We start from the raw sequence: 22,512 nt of genomic DNA on the forward strand, positions 1-22,512 counted from the left end.
ACAGGAAGAGAAAACATGTTAGAGAACCATTGAGTTAGCTGGCTTCGTGCACAAGTGTTGCCTGCAACACCTGTATACAATCATAATTACATTACATTAATTATCTTGAAGAAAACGGTCTATTGACACAGTCAGCATGGGATTAGAAAACATCGTTCCTGTGAAACACAACTATCTATTTATTCACATGAAGTGTTGAGTGCTATTGACGAGGGATTTGAGATCGATTCCGTATTTCTGGATTTCCGGAAGGCTTTTGACACTGTACTACACAAGCGGCTCGTAGTGAAATTGCGTGCTTATGGAATATCGTCTCAGTTATGTGACGGGATTTGTGATTTCCTGTCAGAGAGGTCACAGTTCGTCGTAATTGAAAAGTCATTGAGTAAAACAGAAGTGATTTCTGGCATTCCCCAAGGTAGTGTTATAGACCCTTTGCTGTTCCTTATCTGTATAAACAATTTTGGAGACAATCTGAGGAGCCGTCTTCGGTTGTCTTCAGATGATGCTGTTGTTTATCAACTAATAAAGTCATCAGAAGACCAATACAAACTGCAAAACGACTTAGAAAAGACTTCTGAATGGTGCAAAAAGTGACAGTTGACCCTAAATAACGAAAAGTGTGATGTCATCCACATGAGTGCTAAAAGGAACTCGTTAAACTTCAGTTACACGATAAATCAGTCTAATCTAAAAGCCATAAATTCAACTAAATACCTAGGTATTACAATTACGAACAACTTAAATTGGAAGGAACACACAGAAAATGTTGTGGGAAAGGCTAACCAAAGACTGCGTTTCATTGGCAGGACACTTAGAAAATGTAACAGACCTAAGGAGACTGCCTCCGTCCTTTTTTAGAATACTGCTGCGTGGTGTGGGATCCCGACCAGGTAGGACTGACAGAGTACATTGAAAAAGTTCAAAGAAAGGCAGCATGTTTTGTGTTATCACGAAATATGGGAGAGAGTGTCACAGAAATGATACAGGATTTGGGATGGACATCATTAAAAGAAAGGCGTTTTTCATTGTGACGGAATCTTCTCACAAAATTTCAATCGCCAACTTTCTCCTCCGAATGCGAAAATATTTTGTTGACACCGACCTACATAGGGAGGAACAATCACCAAGATAAAATAAGGGAAATCAGAGCTCGTGTGGAAAGGTACAGGTGTTCATTCTTTCCGCGCGTTATACGAGATTGGAATAATAGAAAATTGTGAAGGTGGTTCAATGAACCCTCTGTCAGGCACTTAAATGTGATTTGCAGAGTATCCATGTAAATTTAGATAAGCCATTATCCCTGCTTAAAACTTTGTTTTCGAAATAGTGGATATATTCCACGTTGGGTGAAATATAGCCACATGGAATTGTTCAACAGTTTGTAATCATCTGCATTTTGTGTTAGAAAGTAATGAAAATTCCAAGAAACACTTTTAAACTTGACCAGTGCCTCAAGTTAGGTGCAAGGGATGGTTAAAGAAGAAGCGAATATGCAAAAACAGGTGGAAGGACAAGGAAGGTGCATAGAAAAAATGGTGTGGTCGAATAGGACAGCAGTAGTGGTACAGAGAGAAAGACATCTAGGAGAGAGAGAGAAACGAGTGTAGTTCAGAGTTGTGAGAGTGGATGCAAAACAAGATGCATACAAAAGTTGAAGCACTAGCACAGGGTTGTGGGAGGGGTCATGCTATGAGGGGTTGTTCATTTCAGATAAGAGGAAGTTAAAAGACCACCGTGATTTTTGTAGGGGATTAGTGAAGGTTGAACCATATTTATTATATTGCAAGAGGATTTTACATGGTGCACTTCATATGTATCTCCAGAGACTGACTTCTTTCTTACCTTTCTATTACACTTATGGTTCCTCTATTTCTTCTAGACAAAAAATGTATTATGAGAAACTGATTACAATCAGACATTTTGTTACGTACAGCTCAAAAGAATGTATCTTGAGTGGAACAGTTATTATTAACAGTAATCACATATGGGAAGACAGGAGTTCGAATCTCCATCTGGCTATCAACATTTAAGTTTTTTGTGGTTTTCCTAGCCAGAATGGTTCCCTTAAAAAGTATATCCTTCCCCACCCTTCCTCAATCAGAGCATATGCTCCATCTCTAATGACCTCACATTGACAGTATTATAAATTCATCCCATCTGTTTTCTTGGGTTTATTTGGCTTATTACACTAACATGATATTTCTCATCAGTTGACGCTGTCACATTTATTGACTACATAAGGAACCAAGTAGATTTTAGAGTCACATAAGGTGACTACAGTATCAGGCAATTAGTTGTACAGCAGATATACAAGGGTTGGAAGTTAAATAGTGGCAATTATTTATCCACAACCGATACAAAAGAGTTACATGTTTGCTCCTGTTACTGTCCTTCAAAGTAGTCGCCAGCATTGTGTAGAACCCATTCCCAGTGATGTGGAAAGTGTAGTATACCATTAGCAGAGCCTGTTCTGCTGATGGTGCGAATGGAGCGGTCTACTGCCTGTCGAATCTCTGGAGCAGTTCTGAAGTGAATGCCACGAAGTGGTTCCTTCATCTTCGGAATCAAATCAAAGTCACAGGGACTTAAGTCCGGGGAGTATAGTGGATGGTACAGTACTTCCCAGACCCATCGGTCAAACAGAGCAGCCACAGCTTGCGCTGTTTGCGTACGTGCATTGTTGTGCAAAATGTTGGGTGGGTTGCGCAGAAAGTGTCGCCACTTCTTTCACAAAGCTGGTGGCAGGTGATGCTTCAAAAACGAACAGTAATACTGTGCTTTGACGGTCCGCCATGGAGGAATGTAATGCGTTAGGATAACACCATCACAGTCGTACACGGGAATCCCCATAATTTTAGACCGCTCCATTTGCACCATCAACAGAATAAGCTCTGCTAATGATATACTACGCCTTCCACATCGCTGGTGAGCACTTTGAAGGACAGTAACAGGTGCAAACATGTAAATCTTTTGTATCGGTTGTGACTAAATAGTTCCAAGCACTTGTTGCTTTTGAATTATTTCAGTGTCCTAATACAGTTGATGTTGGTATTTCTCTTTCATCGTGTGGATATACAGCCGCAGAATCAAAAATGTGTGGTTTCTGTTCTTTCGGACGTGTCTGAAAGAAGACGCACCACACGTATAATAGTAATTGTGCCTTGACGGCATTTCATGTTGTTTTCAGTGTGAATGCACCTCTTGCGAGAATCGAGCTAAATGGTGCGAGCAGTGAGGATGGTGGACAGGGGGGATGCTACGTAAGTAGTGTGCAGGAAGTTGGGAATTTGAGTTGGACTGGAAGTGTGCTCGGATACCCAAAGTGGTTAAGGTGACTGTTCACATGAAGCAGAAAATCTGGGTCCGAGTCCCAGTCTGGCCTAAATTTTCACTTTTAGCCATTGAATTATTTCAGTGCCCTCATGTGTCTGATTTTGGTATCTCTCTCTCATCGAGAACAATAGTTTTACTTGTCTTTGTATGCCTGCACACACTGTTAGCAAGTTAAGCCTAACCTTATCACTGAAGGTTGCTTCATACTTCATTTGAATTGCCTTCCAGAGTTCTGGGCAAGCTTGACACTAGTTGTGTGTAGGTATTTGTTTTGTGTAAGTGAACCTACATAATTTTGTATTCAGTACTATAAGCAATTTTCGACACCTCTGCCATTGGATCCAGTGTTATTCTAAAGTCCTTCCTTTGAATAGTGACATGTGTGTTTATCCAGACTTACTCAAGGGAAGAGCCCTGGGCTGCTCTATATTGAAGTTAAATCCAGATCCCCCTTAGACTGTTTGAATCAATCAAATCTGAAGGACATTTTCAATTGTGCGTGTGCTGTGACATTTTGTAAACATCCCTGATAAATTAAATTGAACAGCAATTTCCCAGCCATCTGAATATCTCTCTCTCTCTCTCTCTCTCTCTCTCTCTCTCTCTCTCTCTCTCTCTCACACACATTTTTAAAGTTGTGGTATTCTTTTTGAATCACCCTGTATATTGATACCCACATAACAAAAATCTCTCTCTCTCTCTCTCTCTCTCTCTCTCTCTCTCTCTCTCTCTCTCTCTCTCTCAGAGAGAGAGAGAGAGAGAGAGAGAGAGAGAGAGAGAGAGATTTTTGTTATGTGGGCATCAATATACAGGGTGATTCAAAAAGAATACCACAACTTTAAAAATGTGTATTTAATGAAGGAAACATAATATAACCTTCTGTTATACATCATTACAAAGAGTATTTAAAAAGGTTTTTTTTTTTTCACTCAAAAACAAGTTCAGAGATGTTCAATGTGGCCCCCTCCAGACACACGAGCAATATCAACCCAATACCTCAACTCATTCCACACTCTCTGTAGCATATCAGGCATAACAGTTTGGATAGCTGCTGTTATTTCTCGTTTCAAATCATCAATGGTGGCTGGGAGAGGTGGCCGAAACACCATATCCTTAACATACCCCCATAAGAAAAAATCGCAGGGGGGGTAAGATCAGGGCTTCTTGGAGGCCAGTGATGAAGTGCTCTGTCACGGGCTGCCTGGCGGCCGATCCATCGCCTCGGGTAGTTGACGTTCAGATAGGACTCTCCATACAGTTGATTGTGGAATTTGCAGCTCTCTGCTAGCTCTGCGAGTCGATTTTCCTGGGCTGCGAACAAATGATTGCTGGATGCGTGCTACATTTTTATCACTCGTTCTCGGCCGTCCAGAACTTTTCCCTTTGCACAAACACCCATTCTCTGTAAACTCTTTATACCAACGTTTAATACACCACCTATCAGGAGGTTTAACACCATACTTCGTTCGAAATGCACGCTGAATAACTGTCGTCGATTCACTTCTGCCGTACTCAATAACACAAAAAGCTTTCTGTTGAGCGGTCGCCATCTTAGCATCAACTGACGCTGACGCCTAGTCAACAGCGCCTCAAGCGAACAAATGTATAACTAAATGAAACTTTATAGCTCCCTTAATTCGCCGACAGATAGTGCTTAGCTCTGCCTTTTGTCGTTGCAGAGTTTTAAATTCCTAAAGTTGTGGTATTCTTTTCGAATCACCCTGTATTAGGTATATTACCATGTTGTTTAATGTTTCATCTCTTCGTGATGGAGACTTTCTGAAATGTTGTAAAGACACTGTTGGTTGATTTTCAAAGTAAAACAAGCTTAGCCTATGTGTTCTGTAAGCAAGGTGTTGTTTTTTTAAGTAGTTCCTGTATACTCTTGACCATACGGGGTGGTTGGAGTCGGAAATTCCTGTTACAGACTTCTAGGACTTGTAGACGGGAGTGAGTCCATCGTATTTTGAATAGGACCCTTGTCTGGAAACGTCATCCAACGAGACTACAGAGCATCAAAGTTATATGCGCAGGCATCTGTAAATGTATGTATACACGGGGTGATTCCGTGATGATTTTACAGACTTTCTAGGATGATGGAGAACGATACATGTATTAATTTGAGGTAAGGATCTCTGTACCGGAAACAAAGAAGTCAAAGGTTATAAACGAAAACCATTCTGATACCTCTGACAGTTCTTGTGTTGCAAAGAGTGTAGGGCTGGTAACTTTCAGTGGTGGTAGTGTGGACAAAAACGAGAAAATATGTCCAGTAAACATGGGCTCTTAATTGCATACCTGAAGAGCTATGACCATTTGTTCATCTTCGCTAATGTAAAACACATCTCCTCTACTGAGCAGGTGTATATAGCTGTTAAGGTATGCACTTTAGAGCCCACATTTATTTGACATTTTTTCTCGTTTTTGTCCAGACTACCACCATTGAAAGTTACCAACACTCTTCGCAACACAAAAACCGGTACATGTATTCAACTGTCAGAGGTATCAGATTGGTTTTAATTTATAACATTTGACTTGTTCGCTTCCGGTACAGGGATCCTTACTTCAAATTAATACATTTATCATTCTCCTAACTTCATCACAGAATCACCCCGTGTATACGTACATTTACAGATGCCCGCGCCTATAACTTTGATGCTCTGTAGTTTTGTTGGATGATGTTTCCAGACATGGGTTCCTATTGAAAATATGATGGACTCACTCCCCTCTACAAGTCCTAGAAGTCTGTAGCGGGAATTTCCAACCACCCTGTATGTGTACGTACTTGTGTATACTCCTGCTCCTGCAGTGCTAAGCAGTGGACACAGGTTCTTTGTGGTATTCAACCAACTCACTTTTCTGTCGGCAATTTTTGCTTATTATTCTATGTTCAAGTTATTTTCTAAGTTGTATGTACTATTACCACTGCCAGTGCAGTTTGACTTGGTCATCGGACAAGTGTTCACTACCTATGAACACTGCATTAGGGGGGAGATTGATTTTCAGCTGTACTGACTTGGCCTTTTATTTAAAGTTATTACTTGCACAATTTGCATTTTTTTTGTTTTCCTTAACAAATGTTTTATTTTTTCAGGTTGTTCACGATTGCCGAAACGACAGTGTCAATCTTTTCAACCAGTTTGGTATCACTTTGAAAAATGTTTTTGACACACAGGTAACTACCAAACCATTATTTATTTATTTATTTATTTAAGTTTGATGTCTGTGAAAAAGAAGTGACTCCGCAGTAATAAAGCAGATGAAGTTGTTACCAGGTTATTTTCATTCATAGCCGAGGGAGTCACACTATAGCATTAATGCTTAATGTTGTTTCCTTTGGGTGAAGTAACATGGAGATAAAATGGACAAGAAAGTCACATGCAAAACCCACAACTGAGAAAATGTTCAATTGAAGGTATGGATTTTGCGAGGTGTGCAGTAGACTGCATTATGCTCGTATTGGGCAGTACTGAACTACAGTTGACCAGACGGAAGATTTTTATCCAGCTATTGTTTTTCTTTCATTCATTCACCATCTAAATTTATATTCTCATTTGAGTTATGAATTAATAGTTGTTTATTCTTTCTGGCAGCCTTATAGTTTCTCATTTCTAGAAAGAAAATTTCTGCAGTTCTTGAAAAATTAGCAATTCCTCGAGACAATTACATTTACATGTATAGCCTATCTCCATTCTATTCTTCATTGTAGGGGAATGTTGGTATATTTTCTTAAATGGGGGGGGAGGGGGGGGAAGCCCCCCCGCCCCTCTCTCTCTCTCTCTCTCTCTCTCTCTCTCTCTCTCTCTCTCTCTCTCACACACACACACACACACACACACACACACACACACACACACACACACACACCATTACTGCCGTTACTGTTGATTTAAGAAGTTTCTGAAGAGGATTGTCCTTTCCACACTATTAACTTCTTCAGGACTCCAGACCTTATTTTCCACATTGCAACTCACAAGGGAGTGGTCCAGTCTGACGTGTTGGAACCTACCTTGAATTTTTTGAAACACGAAGAATACACCAAAAGAAATGCACAGTAAAAACTTTAATTGCTAAGGTGTACAGCTAGTACTTAGAAAAAAATTTAAAGGTACTTAGTTTTGCCACATGAAGAAGTCTGTGTCAAATCATTATTATTTTTGAATAAATTCCAATTCATATTACAGCTAAACTGTTGCAGATATAATTGTTATGCAAGTGACTGGCAGAAGAAACAAAATCAAGGCAGTGTCTTCTGTTAAATTACAGATGATGTCCATCTTTCGGGACTTTGATTTGTTGACATGAAATATTTACATAGAAATTCCTGTAGCACAGTTCATATGATAATTTTTGAATATTGTATATTTTACTAAGAATTAAACAGTTCTTTGTTTATTCTGAGTAGTTGTCACAAAAATGCGAAGCGTGTATTGCGTAACAAAAACAAATATTTTCCTAGACAAGGCATGCCCTCTAAAAGGAAAATTAATGCGTTCAGGCATTTCAATGCAATTACTAGTTTCATTTAGACAGAATCGGCGTGAAGTAAGAAATGGTCAAGGTCGTTGTTCTGTGTATTTTGCTGTGTACCAGGCATACTTGATCAAATTCGTAGCACGTGATGATGCAGACTGACAGTACACAAATGACTGAAGTTTAACAATACTGTTGATAAACCTGAAATGACAAAGAGCTATCAAAAATTATATTATTCATCCATTTTCTGCAAAATGGTTTACATCGTTGAGAAATTCCCTTATTGAGGGGCTGAATATCACTGTTAGTTGTGGGTGGAATCCTAATGATATAAATAGTCTTTTCATTCTCCTACAGACAGACGTGTCACTATGTCCATATCAAGAATCCAACGAGAGCAATGGATTATTCTCTGAAACTGTTAAGGTGATGTTTCGGGTGTTGTATTGAAAATCATTCTCGCCCATTTTACCAAATTTTGCTATTTCCAAATCAGGATATTTGCCAGTAAACAGTTCAATTTTTTAAAAATAATTTTTGGTCCTAATTTGCCATGACGTTACTGAAGACAGGTATAAAGCTGCAGAAACAGTAATCCACTGATACTTATCACTGGCAATGTTGTATACAAATGTGTCATAGCATTCATCGACTGAATAAGCAACTGCCTTCTTTTTACTCAAAATGGTGAAGTGCAGTTCGCCGACAGTTCTTGCACGAAACCTGACTGGCTTTGGAAACAGCATATCAAGGGATAACAAGAAGTGATGAATTTGTCTATAGTATTAACTATTAATGACATCTCTACATGTTTAGTTGAAGTAAACATAATTTTGTGACTTTGTTTCCTGTATAATTTTCTGAGTCCATTTAACCAGGCCAAAGAAGCCTGGAAATCACTAATGTTCATCTTGCTTGCAGTTCAGAGGCCTGGTCTTGTGGATTTCCCCTCAGTAACTGTCCATGCAGTTACAAATCTTTCAGATAGTTTTTCTTTCTCACTTCTGCTAGTTTCATTTTGGTGGATATTTGTACTGCATGACAATCTTTCTTCCATTTACACATGTCACGTTCAGATCGTATGAAATGGAACCGGCTTTGCAGGCAGCTTAACTTTAAGCGTTTTCTCCCTCCTTCGTTTAACGAAAAAGTTACATCATTTTGTCAATGAAAGCTATTATCTCCATTTTCTTTTTGTGCTAGGAAGGGACTATGTGTTTGCTCTGGACTTTAATTATCCAACAATCATCATTTCAAACACAGTTCACCAAATTGTCACAGTTGCTTGCTCGCTGTTCTAATGTCACCACACTTTCTGACAAAATGTCAGCATCATTCAAATGAATGCTCAAGAAATTAACTAACAAATAACACATATGTAGTTTTCAGGAAAAGAAAGTGATTTTGATTGCATACCACATTGTTCTTGTTTTATCTTTGCTAGGTGGAAAACCTTAAGTGGCTGCTACATTATTGTGAAACTCTGGAACGTGCACAAAGAGAGATGCTATCAAAAGCATATACAAAGAAAATTAAACAATGGAAAATCCAGGATGGAATGTAACAATATTACAATATTATGAGAAGGAAAGTTGCTACTCACCATATAGCGGAGATGCTGAGTCACAGATAGGCACATCAAAAAAGACTTTCACAATTAAAGCTTTCAGCCATTGGGCCTTCGTCAACAACACACACACACACACACACACACACACACACACACACACACACACACACACACACAACTTCAACCTCAGGCAACTGAAATCACACTGCCAATGTGGTTTCAGTTGCCTGAGACGGCAGGTGTGTGTGTGTGTGTGTGTGTGTGTGTGTGTGTGTGTGTGTGTGTGTGTTTTGTTGACAAATGCCTTAATGACCGATAGCTATAATTGTGAGAATCTTGTTGTTGTGCCTGTCTGCAACTCAGCATCTCCGCTATATCGTGAGTAGCAACATTCCCTCTCATAATATTGTTACAAAGAAAATTAAACAGCTTTATCTCCGTTGTTAATACCTAGTAATACCGTGAAGGCAACAGCTAATTATCATGGATATTAAATGAACCACAAATTCAAGTGAATAGTATATATGAACAACTGCATCAGTGAATCTATCAATGGAAACTGAAGTTTTATGCATATATTACGATTACATTATGCCATTTTATCTGTTTACCAATGTACCATCAATCAAGAATACATGCCTGTGCCTGCTGTGTTGTGCATATGCTGCATGCTACAGCTATGACAGGGGTTTCCATTTCTCAAGCCCCCTATATAAAAAAAACCTGTAGTGTGTCTTAGTAGCTAAAATTTTGTAAATGCATTTCTTTCGGTGTGTTCTTCATGTATAAAATAATCCCAGGGCAGGTTTTGACATGTCAGGTTGGACCATTCCCATGTCAATGGAAATAAAATGGGTTCAGTTGCATACAGCCTGCCAGAAACTACAATTTAAGATGGTTGGAAATGCATAAGGGTTACAGTAAAAGATACCTGAACCAAAATTTTAATTTTAGGAACATAGGAAGAATATAGGTTTTGATGAGGAATGTGCTGAAAGTGTTGCAGGTAGAAAGACGAGAAGAATGAAATTCCCACAAACCCAAATGAAAGCAAATTACTTTTAACTAAAAAACAAAAATGTTGTTGCACTATAGTAAGAAACAGAGAGACACATTAGAGTTCCAGACTTGTGATGTGCCCGTTGAGGAACCGGCTTAGAAGAAGTGAAAGAAAATATGCAGAAGCTAAAATGGTATAAAGCAAGAAGTGAAAAATGGTATAAAGCAGCTGGCAGCAACTTAATCCTGGTATATAAAAAAAGGATATCCATTTATCCATGCCAACTGCAGGTCCGGTAGTCAAAATTTTAGTATTACCTTAATAAAATAAAGATATTCTCCCTGTCCCATTTGTAGGTATGTGTCTGCAGTCAAAAGCACACATTAAATCTCCACACCACAGTAACACTGGACACCAACAGATTAGCCAAACAAAATGGCACAGGTGTGGGCTGCTCTAGTGGTATGACATGGTACTGTGGTAAGAGAGTGGTTGGTTGGTTGGTTTAAAAGAGGGGGGAAGGAACCAAACTACGAGGTCATCGGTCCCTTGTTCTGAAGGAAACAATGCCACAAGGGTGAGAATAAGACAATGAGACTTACAACACAAAACAGAATGAAACGAATAACTACAACAATGACTGAAGCGCAATAAACACTTAAATGGACAAAAGGGGACAAAAAAACCACAAAGACACAAGAAACAGGTAGAAGAGATTACAGCAAGAAAGCAGGTTACCATGGCTGGCTGACCACGAGGATAAAAAGGGAAAAGCCAGCCACTCTGCAACACATTAAAACTTCCACCCTATAAACACTAGGGTGGAGGACACACAGGGACAAAGGACATGTGCTAAAACTTAGTGCAAATGATAAAACTCACTCTCACAAATAAAACGTAAAACTAAAGCTGCTGTTGAGGCGTCGCCCAGCACCAAAGGTAGGGTGCTGGGAAAGTTAAAAGTCCGCCGCAGAGTGGCTAAAAGTGGGCAGTCCAGCACGAGATGAACGACTGTCATTTGTGAGCCACAGCGACACCGAGGTGGGTCCTCGCAACATAGGATGTAACCATGCATGAACAATGTATGGCCAATGCGGAGCCGACAGAGAACCACAAAGTCCCTGCGAGAGGTGTGCACAGAGGTCTTCCACACATTCATAGTTTCCTTAATAGCACGCAGCTTGTTGTGCATACTGAAGTTATGCCATTCCGTCTCCCAAAGCCGCAAAACCTTACGGCGTAATACTGAATGCAGGTCAGTTTCAGTTTCAGAGAAGCCGATCTCCATAAGCGGTTCCCACGTAGCCTGTTTGGCCAGCCTGTCGGCAAGTTCATTGTCTGGGACTCCGACTTGACCTGGGGTCCAGACAAATACTACTTAATGATTGGACCGTTCCAAGGCACAGATGGACTCCTAGATGGTCGCTACCAAAGGATGACGAGGGTACCACTGATCGATAGCTTGTAGGCTGCTCAAGGAGTCAGTACACAAGATAAATGACTCGCCTGGGCATGATCGGATGTGCTCAAGAACACAAGATATGGCCGCCAGCGATGCAGTGAAAACACTGCAGCCGTCTGGTAAGGAGTGCTGTTCTATATGCCCTCCATGAACATTGACTTTGCCTATGTGACCACCAGTCATCGAGCCATCAGTGTAAACCACTTCATGGCCCCGGTACATGTCGAGAGCTGAGAGGAAGTGACAGCAGAGAGGCGCAGGGTTAACTGAGTCCATAGGGAAATGTGAAAGGTCCAAGGCCTAGGTGTACACCATGGACGTGTTCGTGAATGAACCTCAAGTATAGGTGGTAGAGGCAAGGACTCCAGTTCAGAGAGGTGATCACACACGAACTGCAATTGTAAGTCCTGACCTGGGTCACCGATGAGGGAGATGAACCGCCGTGGACGAGAAAAGGAGATGGTAATTCAGATGCGCAGGAGAACTACAAATGTGTGCAACGTAACTGGAGAGCAAATGTGCACGCCTAACCTGCAGTGGAAGGACTCCGGCCTCCACCAGGGCGTTGGTCACTGGACTCATCCTAAAAGCTCCTGTCGCTAGGAGAGCGCCACAGTGGTGCACTGGGTTGAGTAAACACAATGCTGAGGGTGCCGACAAACCATAAACCACACTCCCGTAATCAAGGCGGGATTCAACAAAGGCTCTGTAGAGCTGCAGCAGCGTAGAGCGATCTGCACCCCAGTTGGTGTTGCTCAGGCAGCAGAGGGCATTGAGGTGCTGCCAGCACTTCTGCTTAAGCTGACGGAGGTGAGGAAGCCAAGTCAATCAGGCATGGAAAACCAGTCCTAAGACTCGATATGTCTCCACTACGGTGAGTGGATCGTCATTGAGGTAAAGTTCTGGGTCTGGATAGACGGTATGACGCCGACAGAAGAGCATAACACACAACTTAGCGGCCAAAAACTGGAAACCATGGGCTAGAGCCCATGACTGCGCCTTGTGGATGGCTCCCTGTAGGTGCCGCTCGCAACACCAGTATTGGTGGAGCAGTACTAAATGCAGAAGTCATCCGCATGGAAGGTGAAACATACAGCCATACAGCTGCTGCTAGACCATTAACGGCCACTGCAAATAGAGATACACTCAATACGGAGCTGTGCGGGACCCCATTCTTCTGAATATGGGTGGAACTATGGGAGGCACCAACTTGGACACAGAAAGTACAAAGCGACAGCAAATTGTGGATAAAAATCAGGAGCAGGCCTCGGAGACTCCACTAGTATAATGTGGCAAGGATATGTCGCCAGGTCATGTCATACGCTTTTCGTAAATCAAAAAAGACGGCAACCAGGTGTTGGCATCTGGGAAAGGCTGTTCAGATGGCAGACACAAAATTATCAGTGGTAGAGTGACCCTGGTGGAAGCTGCCCTGACATGGAGCCAGTAGGCCACATGACTCCAGGACCCAATCCAACTGCCGTCACACCATACATTCCAGCAGCTGACAAACAACGTTGGTGAGGCTGATGGGCCAATAGCTATCCACATCAAGCCGGTTTTTACCGGTTTTAAGCACAGGAATGGTGGTGCTCTCCCGCCATTGTGATGGAAAGATGCCATTGCACCAGATCCGGTTGAAGATGATGAGATGTCACTTGTAGTCAAATGAGAGATGTTTAATCATCTGACTGTGGATCCAATCTGGCCCAGGAGCTGTGTCAGGTCAATGTGCAAGGGCACTGAGGAGCTCCCTTTCTGGAAATGGGGTGTTATAGGGTTCACTGTGGCGTATACTGAATGAGAGGACTTTCCTTTCCATCTGCTGTTTGAGGGTGTGAAAGGCTGGGGTGTAGTAGTCTGACACAGAGGCTTGAGCATAATGCTCAGCAATTGTGTTTGCATCGGTAGATAACACACCATTTATGTTAATGCCAGGGACACCTGTTGGGGCCTGGTACCCAAAAAGACGTCTGATCCTTGTCCATACTTGGGAAGGTGACGTATGGCACCGAATGGTCGAGACGTATCTCTCCCAACACTCCAGCTTCCATCTTTTGATAAGCTGGTGAAAGCGGGCATGAAGCCGCTTAAAGGCTATGAGGTGCTCCAGGGAAGGGTGCCGTTTATGCCGCTGTAGAGCTCGCCAACGCTACTTAATTGTCTCAGCGACTTCCAGTGACCACCAAGGGACCGCCTTTCGCCGGGGGCACCCTAAAGAGCAAGGGATCGTGTTTTCTGCCACAGTAATGATTGTTGTAGTCACCTGCTCAACCATCACATCGATGTTACCATGTGGGGAAGAGTCAACTGTGACCAAAGAGGTGAAAGTTTTCCAGTCTGCCTTGTTTAAAGCCCATCTGGACAGGCGTCCATGGGCCTGACACCGGGGCAGTGACAGGAAGATGGGGAAGTGGTCACTACCAAACAGGTCTTCATGTGCTCTCCACTCTCCAGTGGATAAATGGGAGAAGTTCTGGGCTGCAGATGGATAAATCAATGGCCAAGTAACTACCACGAGCCACACTGAAATGTATGGTGGCCCCAGTATTTAAGAGACACAGGTCGAACTGAGATAATAAAGTTTCACGTCTCTGCCTCGGCCAGTAAGCATGGTACCACCCCACAAGGGGTTATGGGCATTAAAATCTCCCAAAAGTAGGAAAGGTTTAGGGAGTTGATCAATCAGTGCAGCTAATACATTCAGGGGTACTGCACCATCTGGAGGAAGATATACATTGCAGAAAGCTATTTCCTGTGTCGCCCTTATTCTGACAGCCACAGATTCTCAAGAGGGGTTTGAAGGGGCACAGTTTCAATACAGACTGAGTTTAAAACATAAACGCAAACTCCACCTGACACTTGTTTATAGTCGCTATGGTTCCTGTAATATCCCTTATAGCCGCGGAGGGCAGGGGCCCGCTTTGCTGGGAACCAAGTTTCCTGGATGGCAATGCAGAAAGCAGGTGTAAAGCTTAACAGTTGTTGTAGCTCAGCCAGGCGGTGGAAAAAACCATCGCCTTCCACTGGAGGATGACGTCATCGTGAGACTGGGAAGGCATGGAACATTCAAGCAGGCAGGGTCATCTGCAGCCACTGACTTTTTGCGTGAGCAGTCTATATCCATTGTGTCTGAGGGTCCAGTGAGATCCAGGTCCTCAGCAGATGCCGGAATCTCCACCCCATCCTCAGATGCAGAGCTTGTAGGTAGCGGTGGTGTGAGTGCCACTGCAATTTCCTTGGTCTTAGGGGTCTTCTTTTTGGACTTTTCTCGCTGTTCCTTGGGTTTCTGTGGTTGGGAGGGCTTCACTGGTTCAGTCTCCGGGACTGAGGATGATCATGAAGCCCTACGACCAGCTGTTTTTGGGCACTTCAGCCAGTAGCGGGCGTCATCTATCCCATTAGGAGAAACCTGGGAAGGGAGTGGCCCGAGGGACCCCTTCCTGGTGAGAGGAGCTGAAGAAGGCTTCCACTTCTCCAGCTGAGAAGTGGGGACTGGTGTCCATGACGGTGGGGGGGGGGGGGGGGGCAGTGCTCCTGAGGTAGATGGTGCAGGAGCAACAGAGGGGGAAGTAGCGGCGGCGTAAGAGGTGGTCATAGCCACAGGGTGTAGGCGCTCAAATTTTCTCTTAGCCTCAGTGTGGGTCAGTCGGTCCAGAATCTTGTATTCCATGACTTTCCCCCCTTTCTGTAAAATCCTGCAGTCTGGCCAGCAAGGTGCATGATGCCCTCCGCAGTTGATACAGATGGGAGACGGGGCACATGGATTATTGGTATGTGATGGACATCCAGAATCTTGACATGTGATGCTGGAAGTACAGCGGGAAGACGTATGGCCGAACGTCCAGCACTTAAAACACCGCATCAGGGTAGGGATATATGGTTTGATATCACAGCGGTAGGCCATCACCTTGACCTTCTCAAGTAAGGTGTCACTCTCGAAGGCAAAGATGAAGGTACTGGTAGCAATCTGATTATCCCTCGGACCCCGATGGACGCGCTGCACGAAATGAACACCTGGCTGCTCTAAATTGGCGCGCAGCTCCTCATGAGACTGCAAAAAAGGTCCCTGTGGATGATAATACCCTGGACCATATTTAAGCTCATATGTGGCGTGATGGTCACAGAAACATCCCCCAACTTCTTACAAGCGAGTAAAGGCTGTGACTGGGCAGAGGATGCTGGTTTTATCAAGACTGACCCAGATCGCATTTTGGACAAGCCCTCCACCTCCTCAAACTTGTCCCCTAAATGCTCTACAAAAACCTTTGGCTTCATCGAAACAAAGGAGTCCCCATCAGTTCTCGTACATACGAAGTACCATGGTGAATAAGGTTCACAACCACCCGTAGCCTGATGTTCCTCCCATGGTGTGTCCAGGGAGGGGAATGATTTAGTGTCATACTTTCTTGCATTGTACTGAGACTTGGAATGCTTAGAGACTAGTTGTTTGATCACAAGCAAGTGACGACGTGGTACACTTCATCGCACGTCATCCGCCCTGATGCCACCCACTCCGACCAGGGGCCCTCCCCATGGACACCACACAGCCACAGCAAAGGCCATCTGGCAGGATGGCCATTGCTGGGAGTCTCAATGCCCCAGGATGACAGGCATCCACTCCTTGGCATACATGGGGAGTTAACGGCGCAGGCATCAGCAGAGTGATCCCAGTTTTGTCAGGGGGGGCTACAATCAACAGGGTACATGGCGACCCCACCACAATGGACTGGCTACCGTGCTGGATATGAGGTTCAAAGAAATTCATGGTCATCGTTGGCGCAAGAAGCGACACTGCATAGTGCTTGGTGGAAAACGCACCCAGGAAGGCGTCCTCGCCCAAGAGATGGAGAATGAGCTGCACTGCAGTGTGACGACGAGAAAGTGGGCCAAAGATCTCAATGCACAATGGACACAATGCACCATGTAAGGCGTCCTTCCCCAATTGGCTCGCTCTTTGGGAAAAATTTAAAAAAATGGAGGTCAAACCCTACAGGAGACCATCACATAAAGGCCGAAATGTGAGAGACTCCTTTTAGTCGTATCTTACGACAGGCAGGTATACCTTGGGCCTATTCTAATCCCCGGACCCACAGGAGGGCTGTGGTAAGAGGATTTCAATATGTTACAGGAATGCTGAGATGTTCCCATAAGGAACAATTTTAATGTTTTTAAGGTTGTATCATTACTCAGTTTTGCATACAGAATATTTACAAATATAGTTTTGTCAAGACGTAAACCATATTTGGAAGAAAGTCTTCATGCAAAAGTTGGCTTTGGAAGAAATAGATGAATGGTAAATAACATTGTCGCTTTACTGCTCCTTGTTTAAAAAAAAAAAATTAATATGGTCACGGCGTGCATTCACTCTTCATAGACTTCAATATAGCACTTTATAGTATTAACAGAAACTACCTTTTGATGTCAATGAAAGTTCTTTGCTTTCCAGGAAAATTTACCTATCTTGTAAAAATATGCTCTCGAAACTGCAGTTTTACAATTAATGTCCAAAACAGTCTTTCATTAATGGTCTTTGTTGTTTTTGGAGTCAAACTAGTGGATGCTATGTCACTTTCACTTTTCAACCTTGTTATGAGGTGGGACACAGGAAAATAAATTCATCAGCACTTGCAAGTAAAGCAGAACAGAAGTTTATCATATTGGCATATGGAGCTGATGTGGTAATCTTAGGTGGAAATATGTAAGAAAGTAATTTAATCACTACAATATTATTAAGTAACATGGAACAAAATTTGAAATTAACACTGAAAAAAAATTTTTATCTCATGGCGAACTAATGCCGTGTGCACCCAAAAAATTGCAAAACTTAGTTCACTTACCTCAGATGCATGTTAACTGCAGAGGAAAATGTTGAAATAGTAAACAGTAGAATACAAAAGGTAAACTGGTGTTATCTCAAGAAATTTAAAGTTACACATATACGTATAAAACTGTCATCATACTCATTCAAGCAAGTGTTTGTAAGGCATGAACTTAAAATCAAGAGAGATGATGTTTGGAGAAATCCAAGATAGAGCCACAGTAGACTGTAGCAGACTAACAAACACACAAATCTATTCTTTAAATGGATCTCATATCCTAAATTAAAGCTAGTAGATGCAGTTCAATTGGAAACACACAGAAATCTGCAAGAAAGGAAATATCCATTAGGTGTGTACAAGATATCTTCTAGGACAAACACTAAGACTGTTTCTTTGACAACATCAAAGAAGATAAGAAAATCCAATGTGTGAGGACTACGAAATTAAATGCCATGACAAAACTACTGGGTAAAGCACTGTGAAATCCGGGAGTCAAGAGTTTTCATTGTGTGTGAACGTAAGTATTATTATTATTATTATTATTATTATTATTAGTAGTAGTAGTAGTAGTAGTAGTAGTGATGATGATAATTCTACATAAACAAATGTTTAATTTATAATTCAGTGCTAGGCAAACTATAAATATTAGAAGAGTCATGAGGAAAATTTTAAATTCACTGAGAAGCAAAGAAGCCTGGAAATTAAGAAGCAATGATAAACAGTGTCAAACTATAGAAAAAACAACAGTAACAATGAGAAAAGGAGAACCAATTTTTTTGGACCTTCATACAGGATAAATGATAATAGCTTGACAAAACAGATATTCAAGTGTAACTTAGAAAATAAGTGTGCAAATAGCTGGTTCTCATGTTCTGCCTCAGTTACTTGATGCACAGACACTGAAAAATGATGTCACATTCGATCATGTGATTACACTAGACATAGGCAGAGGGTGGGAGGGGGTACACAGTCCCAACATTGGCTGGATGAAGGGCACTGTACAGGAAGGAAGGAAGGAATATCAGTTAATTTTTATCCAGTTTTCAGCTTATTTGGCCATTGTCATGTAACCAAATGGTTATCCACTAAACTGGAAACCTGGTAGCAATAACCATGTGGGGGAAAGAAACAAATATTTACTTTTCAGCTTAAAATACTCAATTTCGTTGCAATCCTGATGGTTTATTTATCACTTATGTAGAATTGTGAGATGGTGAAACAGCAGATGCAGATAGAATTGAGCAAGTTGTAGCTATAAAGTGAATGGTGATGTGCGTGTACATTGGTCTGTGACTTATTGGATGTGTGTGTTGGCAGCCAACTTGTATCTGGAACTATTCATTATGGTCTGATTTCATAAACTTTTCTTGGAAACCAGTTATTCTTTACTACATTATTCCAAGTTTTGTTTTTCAAATTATTTGTGATACTCTATAATGTTCTATGAAATTTGCTGCCGCAATCTTTTTTTCTTCAGACAGTACAAGCATTAACCAAATTTTTTATATACACTATTTACTTTGCACTGACTATTGACTACTTAATTTTTATAGACTAATCATACCTGAATATGTTGTATAAATTACAATGCTGGAATGGAGGGAAAGTGGTCCATCATACTGATGACTCACTAAGCCAGAAAATAGGCATGATTAACATGTTCGTAACATGAACCAGGTGAATATGCAAGCCGCAGCACCTCAGACGCAAGGTGAAACACTTAGAAAGTATTCTGAGGAGCAATATGTACTTCACCAGTTACATCAAAGGGTCACAGAATTGAACACTAGGTGAAGTGACACATCAGAAAAAGAAATGTTGAGTACAGCATTATTGCCATATATTCCCAGAGTGATGGACAGAATCGGCCGTGTATTGTGCAAACATGGCATAAAGACAATTTACAAAACCCACAAACCTCATATTGGCGAAGGGAAAAATGGGACCTACTTGCAGTGTCAGAAATATACCGCATACCATATACATGTGGAAAAGGCTATGTTGGAATGACTGGACAATCAACTGACACCAGGATCACTGAACATAAGCGGCATTGCAGGTTGGGGCAGGCAGAGAAATCAGCTGTAGCAGAGCATGAGCAATTTGAGACAGACCACAGAGTAAAATTCACCATCACTGAAGTTTTTCCTGTAGAGAAGAGCTATCACACTTGCTTGTTCAGGGAAGCTATAGAAACACACAAACAAGACAATAGCTTCAGTGAGAGAGAGGAAAGCCTCAAGGTGAATGGCTCCTGGAGTCTTGTAGCAAGGGGAAAACTGCAACAGTAATGACCGTGTAAAAGCCCTTTTATGTTGGTATGCCATGTTCATATAATCTGTGGCTGTGAGCTCAGTTCCAGTCCACCACAGCAGTGGTGGCTGAAGTTTTGACAAAGATAACCAGTCATGCCTGCGAAACATCAGAAAAATTATTGAACAATCATCAACCGAAGAACCTGAGACAGAAACCAACAGGAAATTTGTCAAAATTATCAAACAATCTACCATTCTCAGTTGTAACACTATAGCCAGCAGCCGAACCAATGGTAAACCATAGTCATGGTCACAAATTTGTAGCTATCTGTTGCAGAGACGGCGTCTACACTACATATTCGATTGTTGAGTAATATACTGCAACACAAATTTGTCTAACATCACAGTGTTAAATCAACAGAAATTGTTCCAGAGTTGTGCTTGCATTACTGAGTTCCCATTGTCTTTTCCTATTGGGCTTTTCCTATTGCCCTGGAAATGAGATGCCGAGCTAAATGTGCATATTGTGTGTGACAAAACATCCAACATCCCATTCCTCCAGATTCACTGGTCACGTGCGTTGTCACCAAATAGGGATAGAAAACTCTTGCGAGTGAATGAACAACAACAACAACAACAACAACAACAGCCAAATGAGGAATGGAGTATACTGCATTACATGGGGAGGTCGACAATTAAAAATAAAAAGAAACAAAAGTAGATTGATAAGTTGGCACAATGCAAAGGTTTTTCTTAGCAGCTTGTTACTGAAATACATTTTGGCTATTTGTGGGGAAAAAAAGAAAGAAAATTGAAGCAACTACCCATCATGAGATGAGCATGGAGCCATGGAGCAAACATGACACTGCTTCATGTAGTTCTTTGCCATTGCTCTGATGGCAGTTCAGGCAGACAGTTCACAATGTGAAATACAAAATGAGTTGAAATAAGCGTGGAATTACCTTCGTAGGGTCAGAACAGTAAATTTGCAACCTCGATCTCATATAAATGCGATTACTATTCATATTACTTCATCAGTGTGAAAAGAGTATATTTGGAGAATTTAACAGGATCATTCGGCACCAATCCTGAAAGTGAGTGAATGATCATGCGGTGCCACTCATTGTCAGTGGTATTGCCAAGTCTCAACTGCACTATCAATGTGAAGAACTTCATGGACAACTCGCAATGTCCTGACTGCTATCCACAGCCTACTCCAGACAGCTCTCAGTGGACTTGCACTACTAGACACCTATCCAAGGCACAGATTCAAATCAACATTAGATTACACCATTGAAAAATACAAATGAGTTACACACTTATCCCGTTTGGCTTGTGGTAAAAGCTTATTTTGACAAAACTAAAAATGTGTGCAAAGTGACTTTGTCCGAGATGTCAAAATATTATGCACTGTTGACCTCAAACGGACTGTATTTATGTACAGTCTTGTGTCATACATAACAAGAATAATAGATGGATACCATGGAGTAAGAAATCAAATTTAAAAAAAAGTATTACTATTGAAACAGAACAGAAGAACTAGGGAAATGTGTAGTTGTGCACTTTCATCTATTTTTCTCCTCGAGATCTACCATACGTAATGCATGCTAGCAAGCTTTCTCATTACTTCCGTAATTTTTCCCGTCTTGTTTGATACCAAGATGTGAACAAAATACAGATTTGTGTTGTTGACACTTGCTTCGAATCTCTTCAGAGTCTCTCTCTCTCTCTCTCTCTCTCTCTCTCTCTCTCTCTCTCTCTCTCTCTCTTTTTGTGGTTTAACTTGATATTTGCTAAGCAGAAAACTATGGCTATTGCTGCAAGGTTGGTAGGAGACATATGACACGGAGGGACAAAATTTGTCACTTATTTGTGACAGTTAGCAGCTGAATTAAATTAGTAGCTAATGGAAGTGGTAAGATACAGCTTTTCCAGCAAACTGGAACAGATTTTGAAAGTTTGAAAGCATCAACCATTTTATGAAGTGAGCACTTCACAAATATGTGGGCAAGGCATTGCTGCAGTTAATACTCTCATTGCCCTAATTTTAGCTCAGGTAGATAGCTTGAAACGTGAGGGGTGGGAACAGGGGTAATTTATGCATGAAACAACCTTGTTGGACTCAAGGAAGTTTACTTTACTAAATAACTCATAAGTCGGTATTATTCAATAAATTTCATTTAGATGACAAGAAAAAGTCAAGCAACTTTAGCATGGTAAATCAGTCCCACACCCGCAAATAACTGTTATGACAACAGAGTTGCCAAACAAAGCCAACGACGTTGCAAGGTTCTCACTACAGTAGTGGCAAGAAGAAAGCATTTTTGTAGCTGGAATCCTACATAATCCTACTGCTGCTGAAACAGAATGTGAAACTGATGCACTTTCAAGCTGCACGGAAGGTGAGCTATGGACCTGCAGTGAAGCCTTCTCCCCCACTGCCGTTTGCCTGTTTCGACAAGACTGCAGAAAAGTGGGATAATTGGCTACAATGGCGTCTGCTGCGCTGCCAGGTAAAGGATACTGTCGATGCAGCTGATTGATCGACAGGATCTCTGTCATATTGGATGATATCTTGCAGCAGGCATTGA

General features: G+C 41.7%; 1 protein-coding gene across 1 annotated transcript in view; it reads left to right on the forward strand.

The window, feature by feature from the left end:
- The window catches only part of LOC126470174 (egalitarian protein homolog), an 83,636-nt gene that overhangs the window by 19,314 nt on the left and 41,810 nt on the right, over window positions 1–22,512 (forward strand). Inside the window, exon 2 of the mRNA XM_050097820.1 lies at window positions 6,431–6,511. Within this exon, the coding sequence (XP_049953777.1) occupies window positions 6,431–6,511 (81 nt within the window). The remainder of the gene's footprint in view (window positions 1–6,430; window positions 6,512–22,512) is intronic.

Source organism: Schistocerca serialis, chromosome 3 (assembly GCF_023864345.2).
Source record: "Schistocerca serialis cubense isolate TAMUIC-IGC-003099 chromosome 3, iqSchSeri2.2, whole genome shotgun sequence".
In the NCBI taxonomy this organism is placed as follows: Eukaryota; Metazoa; Arthropoda; class Insecta; order Orthoptera; family Acrididae; genus Schistocerca; species Schistocerca serialis.